Source organism: Etheostoma spectabile, chromosome 20, assembly GCF_008692095.1.
Source record: "Etheostoma spectabile isolate EspeVRDwgs_2016 chromosome 20, UIUC_Espe_1.0, whole genome shotgun sequence".
Classification (NCBI taxonomy): domain Eukaryota; kingdom Metazoa; phylum Chordata; class Actinopteri; order Perciformes; family Percidae; genus Etheostoma; species Etheostoma spectabile.
In genome coordinates this window covers 4,433,010-4,441,363 of record NC_045752.1, presented here as the reverse complement: position 1 = coordinate 4,441,363, position 8,354 = coordinate 4,433,010, and the positions used below count along the sequence as shown (strand labels likewise).

At 40.1% G+C, this 8,354-nt stretch overlaps 1 protein-coding gene across 3 annotated transcripts in view; it reads right to left on the bottom strand.

Annotated features, from left to right (window-relative positions):
- Positions 1-5,286: 5,286 nt before the first annotated feature.
- nrd1a (nardilysin a (N-arginine dibasic convertase)) overlaps positions 5,287-8,354 on the bottom strand; it is a 22,203-nt gene continuing 19,135 nt past the window's right edge. For all 3 annotated transcript variants that reach the window (XM_032500477.1, XM_032500476.1, XM_032500475.1), the window contains 5 exons: positions 8,105-8,188; positions 7,806-7,896; positions 7,467-7,583; positions 6,283-6,372; positions 5,287-6,164 (listed from right to left, as the gene is read on the bottom strand). In XM_032500477.1, coding sequence (XP_032356368.1) covers positions 5,937-6,164; positions 6,283-6,372; positions 7,467-7,583; positions 7,806-7,896; positions 8,105-8,188 — 610 coding nt within the window. In that variant the 3' untranslated portion in view covers positions 5,287-5,936. The remainder of the gene's footprint in view (positions 6,165-6,282; positions 6,373-7,466; positions 7,584-7,805; positions 7,897-8,104; positions 8,189-8,354) is intronic.

Below are 8,354 nucleotides of genomic sequence, written 5' to 3'. Positions count from 1 at the left end.
GTCCAGTTACTGGCCACAAAATACACCAAGTGGCATAGGCTTCACAAAACATTGGTGATTTCAGACCCTTTTTAGGGGGGCTCAAGCCCCCTAAATTTCATTTCAGCCCCCCTTAAAATTAGAGGGAAATTAAATTTAGTGCTTCAAGTTAGAGTTTGTGAACTTGTCTGTTAGTGACAGAGTAAACCCAATTACAGATTCAAAGGGCTTGAAACAGGTTTAATATCCTCTGTAGCTGTTGCCAAAGCTATGCACCTTTAACCCCGTCAGGGAAAGGGTCAACAGAAACGAAGTGTTGGCCAGTTGCAGGTGGTTATGCTAGACTCCCGCCATTGGCTGAGTCTCTATCGGACCTGTCAGAGGGACAGCAGGAGATGGTTGTGAAGGTTAACGAGAAGAAGTTGGTCATTTCATGGCGTAGATAAGAACCCAAATTAAAACGTAAGCAACTAAAATTGCTGAATGTTAGAACATTGTGTCAACTTGGTCGTTATTACAGTGAATTATAAAGTCAGACAGGTTCAGTTCCATCATAGTGTTAATAGTGTCTATAAACATCAGCTCACGTTTAGTAGCTATAGCTCAGAGATTATCGGCTAATGAAATGACTGATTTACTAGTTTTTTGGATGGCATTGTATCTGTGTCACATTGTCATTAGGGGCTGAGCCCCCCTAAAGGTCTGATCCTAGAATCGCCCCTGCTTCTGCAGTAAGGTGTACTTAGTTATAATAATAATAATAATAATTTGTTTTTATTAGTCCCCAATGGGGAAATTACTGCACTACACTCTGTGTACACACTTTTTGTTAGTACTCACACACAGGCCTGAAATGTTTAACGTCGAGGAGAAATGCCCATATACAACATACTTTAGTATAAGCATTAATATATAATACCCTTTATAACGGTTTAAGCTAATGTATAGCTTTATTACTGGTTAATACATTGTTTGCTGATGCATTATAGAGACATTTTCAGCCATATTTCAAAGAAACCTTTGAAAAAAAGCTCTCTTGCAGATGTTTTTCGTCTTTTTACTTCTTTCGCCACCGTAATCAGGAAGACTGCTCCAATGCAACATTTGACCTTCCGGGAAAAGAGCTGCGGGATATTTGCATTAACATTTACAACTGCAGACTTGAAATAATGCAAAAGCACTTTAAATCAATTATTTTTACTTAAATCATCGGTGACTTTTGCTGCTAAAAGTTAGGACCTGTTTATTATTAATGGTTTATTAGTGACAGACACCTGGCAACTAAAAAATGTATCTGATTAAAAGGTGGATAACGAATCTATAAAGCAGAAGTAAGTTAGTTATTAAGACTTTATTAAGCCATTAGTTACATTTTATGACAACTTTTTATGCGTGACTTAAGAGAAAGTGGTACTTTGAAGACCGATTTAGGTGAAAGGTCTTGACAGTAAAGTGAGTGAGTGCCAGCAGCTGTCCATGGTGCTGTAGACCACTATGACAAACGGGCAAACACAAGGGCCGTCATCACTTGACCTCAGATACATGGAACTAAAGGATTAACTTTATCAACCTTCCTCTTTCTAATTCCCTAAAGCAGCTGGAGCCAACCATGTCAAACTGCTCCCGCAAACAAGATCCATCTCGACAATAATACCCACATAATGAGGCGGTTTAGCCTGGCTGCATTTGTTTAAGTATAATCTTGAGCCAGAAAAAAATGAAAGTAAATGGCTCATCTGTTTAGCAATTCTGTGCCTCTGTGTGTCTCTGGCTAAGTTAAGCTAGCTTTGTAGCGGGGGGCTGATGAAGACAGGCCAGTGGGGAGTTCTAAGATTACTGCTCAAATTGAATAAAGGAGTCGACACATTACAGCGGCTTAGATAATACACCCCGCTGCACTGGTTAATTTAAAACCAGCATAACGTTATACACGGCACATATGCGCGCGCACGCACACACACACACACAACACCACACACCACACACACACACACACCCACACACACACACACACCACACACCACACACACACCACACCACACAAACACACACACACACACACAACACACACACACACACAACACACACACACAACACACCACACACACAACACACACACCACACCACACACACACACACACACACACACACAACACACACACACACACAAACAAATGGGTAAACCAGGCCAGCTCCTCCTTTTAACGGCCGTCTTTACCTCCATTTACCTTTCCTCTCTCCACACACCCACACACCTCAGGTGAACTTAGAATGACAACAAGAAGACAGAGGTAGCAGTAGAAAGTTTACACAGGGTGAAGTTGTTGTGTTGTGGGTGGTGCTGTGTGTGTGTGTGTGTGTGTGTGTGTGTGTGTGTGTGTGTGTGTGTGAGCCAAACAAATCTAATCTTCTCTGATTCATGGGCGAGCATGTCTGCATGCATTCGTGATACAATTTCTCTTGCGTATGTACTCAGTCTAAGAGGTGGAGACAGAGAGCGAATGAGAAAGAATGGCTTCTGACAGTAGAACACAGCATGAGCACAACTCTCTGGGACAAAGTCACAAAGCTTTTCTTAGCAGGACCACCAGTTAGTGTTGACAGCACAGGCTGAGCTCATTTACAGGCAATACTACTTGTGACACAGTTACATACTCCAAAAGGCTGAATTATGACTTCCTGATCCAAAGAAGTGCTGAGACACAGCTGCTCTCTGGGTGCACAGGCAGATAATTGGGAGATGTGGAGGCAAATTCTCATTTTCCTCAAAAGCACAGATAACAGCAGAGGATATATAGATTAGCTGTCTGCACTTTTTAACTGTGCATTGTTTTTACTGTTTTTCTTCTTTTTTTACTTTTATTTTCATTTCATTTAATATCCAGAGAGGAAGGGATGTTTTGATGATGCAGAGTGAAATATCTCATCAAGTATAGAATGGATTGCAATGGAATTTTGTACAGATATTTATGATCCCAAGAGGATGAATCCTACGGATGTTGATGATCCCATAACGGCACCATAAGTTCAGCAGTGTGGTTTAAGTGAAATGTCTCAGTCATCCCCTAACCTTTTGTCCGTCATCGGTTTAAAATTTCAATTTGTCGTTTTTCGTTTTTGACCAAACACTTGCAAAACTAATGATCAACTATTTAGTAGTAATAAGACTAGCCAACAATAATAAACCTCAGCATGTTATTAAATGTGATTGTGAGCATGTTAGCATACTGACTGAAGCCATTTGCTTAAAGGACATGCTGTACCCGAGTACAGCCTCACAGAGCTGCTAGCATGGCCAACTTGTAAACGCAGAAAATACAACAAAATATGCAAAATAATACATTATTCGTGGCTTCAGTTATATAAAGGAAATCTACTTACTAAAAAGCTGAATGGGAAGTATTTTTGAAAAAAGGTGGTCAAAATGTCTCACTGCAAGCTACTATGAACTATGAAATCTTTTATCGCCAGAGACAGGCAAAATTGTCTGCTGCAATCCAGGGAGGTACGGTGACAAAGAGAATATAGTTGCAGTAAATCTTGTTATACTAGTAAAAACACAAGCTGATTTATTTCTCAATAAACCTTTTCTTATATACAGCACCTGTCCAGAAGAAGGACTAAACTAATGTAAATATCCCATGGCTAAATTGAAGATGTGAGTGCCAAGTAGTGCCAGGTTTAAAAGTATCTTACGGTCACAACTCTTTCAAAAGGCCAAATAGTCTTCAAAAATACTTCAAAACCAAAACAGCTGGGTGCCTTCTATGGCCTCTGAGCTCCCCAGATTGAAACATCACTAAACCTTTATGTTAAATCCTGGAGAGCAGAGTGTGACAACAACTTCTTCAGCTTTCAAAGAACCGCAGAACAGCAAGAACTTTCCTCCTTAAGGATCTTTTTAGGATTATCTTACACACACATACCAGTGTACAAGCACTGCAAGGACTGAAGCTTTCCCTTAAGCTAAAACGGGTCTTTTTTTCCTTCATATTAGCAGAATCCATTTAATCTATTTTTGTCTATCAAAGCTGCAGTACCTTTACCTAACTATGGTTCGGTGTACTATAGGCCCAGTGTTCTATCTTTACTATAAACTGTTCTCCACAGAGGAGATTAAGGCAGCTGATAGACCAGGAAGGCAGAGCTCACACTACATAAACTGAAAGCTCATTCAATCGGTTTGTCATCACCACCAAAGCTCTGTGGGACTGTACAGTACTGCACATTGCTACCATATACCCAGAACTTGAATGTGACTTGAATGAATTCAACATTGTATCATTAAGGAGTGTAACACCATCTATCTCACAGATACACTTTTCAAAATGAAAACAAGTGAAATTAATAATAATTGTGATGAGTTTTATTCAGCAGAATTACATTGTGTTCTATCCTATTCAATATTTCCAACATTTCTAAGCAGATTTTCAATGCTGTTTTTGCTTATGTTGCTCAGCGCCTTCTGGACGTATTAGGCAACTGGTTGCTAACAAGTTAATCATAATAAAAAGCTAATAAGTTAATAGTATCTTAAAAACCTCTTTGCTGTATGTGGTTTACAACTTGTTTCTACCACTCCAAAGTGGCCAAAATCTGTTGCTGGTTTAAAGGAAATATTGATGCTTCTGACAAAACTTTAGCAAAGTGTGTTTAAAATGTTACCCTCTTTTTTTCTTCATTTAATCCTAATTCTGAAAATACATCCATGATTTAATCCCACTGTGCACAGACTTGTGAGGACATTTGTACAGGCCTAATAGATGAATGGTTTCTACTCGTCGGTAGCAGGTAGCACAGTTATCATTATATGTGAGGTGAAGACTTTGTTACAGTATGAGGCTCCCTGTGGGTATATATCAATTCTGTTAACACGCTCTGCTGTGCCGGGCTCTAGATTGGTTTTTAATTACATTTAACACAGCAGTGTCACCATCCACAAACCCAACACAATATTGCTTGCAACCACCTTTCCCTCATGGATAAGAAGGTCAAGAGTATGTGAGTAGTGTACAATTCACACGTAGATTAAACCTGTGTAAATCAAACAGCTGACGTCATACTGAGTCACCATCACCCAAACACTTCTGACTTTAAAATGATGCGCTTGCTGTGTGTGACACATTTCTAGATAGACTCGTCCTCTGTGCTTTTTGTTGCGATTAATGTGAATTGTATTTGTATAAAAATTGCAGGTGTCTTGTAAGCAGAAGATTCGAGAAGACAAATGTACAAAACGTCAAAATAGCGTAAATGTAAATTTCTACCACCTTACGTATGAGAAAAATGGTGGAAATTTGAGTCTACTTTTTCTCCTGAATAGATTTTAAGTGAGTCTTCTGTAGTCAGCACACTCGTCAATCATTGATTTATTCTCTTTGCAGTCATGGCATGATCCAGGTCAGCTAATAAGAATAGTGCACAGAGGTTGAAATCCAGCACACAATCACTTAAATACACACATCTGGAGTTCAACTGACTAAGCATTTTGGCAGTTTTCACAGTTATATATATATATATATATATATATATTTAAAAAAAAAAATGCTATTAAACTTAGTTTGGAACTGTAATAGCAGCAGAGCTAAGAGAAGCAAATAAATTCAAATTGGATTCAGCAGATCTTCAATCAGTCTGTGATTTAGAAATAGATAGAGCGCTCCCACACTCCCGATGTCTAAGGGTATAAAATAATTGAGTGAGAAAGTAGACTAGATTATCACTTAGTTAAAAGAACTCTATCATCACTTCCAGGCGTTTTTCTTTTGCATACAGTGGGGGTAACAACTACAGCTGGGCCCAAAAAAGCAGAATCCAGGTCCAGAGAGGTGCCAAAGCAGTTTCAACCTTCCTTCACCTCCACATATTAAGTGCTTGCATCTCAAATGAGACAGAGTCCCTGAACGTGGCTCAATGAGAGGAAAAGCACTGCCATCTGTCTGTCTTGGAGTCTGAGTTTATTCGAGTATCTTGTGGTAAGGGAAGAGGGGCAGGCCTTCAATGAAAGCAGGGATGTCCATTATGGCTACAGCACCCGCCATCTTGGGTGAGGCGGGAAGGAAGGTGAGCTTAGACACCTCGCCATAGGTAGAGCCACTTACGTCCTCGGCTTTGCCCTCTGCTTTTTCTCGTTTCTTATCACCACCCTCCTCCTCATCATTCTCTTCAGCACCAAATCCCACCACCTTGAAGAGACAGGGATATATGTGTTGCTTCATGCACACAACAATGAAGGTAAACAAAAAACACCCTTCTCTTTCTTTGTCAAACATGCACTCGTACAAACATAAAGGGCTTGCTTACATGCACGCTGAGTTTGCGGCTGTTCTGTCCTCGATGTTCTTTGAACCAGGAGACCAGCTCAGCCCTGGTCATCTGCTTCAGAGCCTCAATCTAAACACACAAAAGCACCGATGGTAAGAATACTGGGAGGCCTGACTGACACATGGCCTTCAGTGAAAGTTTTGCCTCTTTTAGATTATTGTTTTGGTTTAATAGCTCATTTAGTGGATGTTCAATCCCACTACTTATCAAACCAGGAAGCAGCTTTCAGCAAAAAAAATCTCAGATAAACCCACTGTGCCGCAGTAAAGGTTAGACGGACACAATTTCTAGCTGGTGGAGAAAATCGAGCATCTAGCAGATAAAGAGCCACATATTTCCCTCAGGAGTTGGTGGAGACCAAACCACAGTTAGATGGAGAGTAAATATTGGATTTACATTCACAAGGTGGGATGGCAATGTTGCTTTGTGCTTACATTATGTGTGTGTAAATTAGCCGTTGTTAACCACCACATTGCCAGTACATATTGAAAACATGACAATGTATTAATGTTGTGTACGCATTCTTTTTCCTCCTAGTGGAAAAATATTGAATTAATTGTGAGTAAGCCACCTGGCAATATTAAGAGTGCAATTTGGCATAAAATTTTGTCAGGAAAGTGGTATGTACAACCAATTTTTAAAGCACTTTGAACTGTAATTCAGGTTTGTTTTGTGTGTTGATATGATATAGTCTCGCATTGGCAAATTTACCTCCACAGCGCTGTGTCTGCACTGGAGTGTGGTCTGGCTACACCGCACACATCTATTCTGGGATAGAGGAAAAAACATCCTGGCTTGTCTGTATTTCTTTAAATCAATCACATCCATCCTGGGCAGCGCAAAGCCCAGAATGCAGCTACTGTGACCTCACAGAACAGATGGCGGACATAGCAGAATGGGGAGGGATATCCGGCGCATAAAAGACACAAGCGTACTAAATGATATGACAAAGGTTGGGGCAAGATGTAAAGAGCAAAGCAGATAATACCAGGTAATAATGGATTAAGTTGTCAGAGATGCAGCTTTTGTTCACTGAAATGTGATAAGGGTCAGCGGTAAAGATTAAGGTTAGGTTTGGAAGTAAGGAAATGATTTAAGTTAATACATGATCCCCAAAAGCATTTGCGTTTATTTGACTGAAGATGTGCGTGTGTTGTCCTCACCTCTCTGTTGAGCCTGTCAAATACAAACTGCTGTGTAAGCACCTCGGCCCAGTTCCTATCCACCTCCTCCCCGAGGTGTGTGTCCTCACACTCCTTCAACTTCACTAAAGCGGTCACCTGTAAAAAACACACACACGCACGCGGAAGTTGAAGTGCAACAGCAGATCTGACTCTCCAGCTGGGTCTTACATGGTAAGGAAAAGTGTTAGTAATCCACCAAAGTAAGTTGAAAAGATTTTTTTGACATTTGTAAAACATTGTTTTATTTTCTGTAACTTTTCTGCTTCTGTATAACAATGCAGAAAACTCACAGATACACAAAATAATACATAAACAGACCTGAGTATTAAAGGCCTCTTTAGTGAGCGAATTGAGTGTCTCTCCAAATGAAGCCAAAAACTCTTCAATCTTTAACTCCACCAGCTCCGTACTGTGAGGAAAAAAAGGTCATGAGAGGTAAGACATATATTTCAGGCTATAGGGTGCATTTGATTCCTTTAGTCATTTATCAGTTCCACCCGCTTCTCTCTTTCCAGGGCCGAATAGCTAAATTGTAGCTTGGGTTTGGGTGAACAGTAAGATAAATTATACCTTTGGTTTGGGGGAAAGCGGTAAGGTAAATTGTATCTCAGACTCACTTGAACTTTGTAGCCTGTGTTTCTACGGTGACAGAAAAACCCAGAACGCCTGAAGTGTTTCTGCAGGTGGGGTAGACATGGTACCTGCAGAAGGGGACATGAAAAAACACAGCTAGGATGAGAGATGTTGACAAGCACATAAACAGAGACGGATCGAAATAACTTGATGAGAAAGTGTGTTACATGTTCCACTTGGCCTGACTTCCTCTATTTATCACACTATAATAATAATAAATAATAACAACAACAA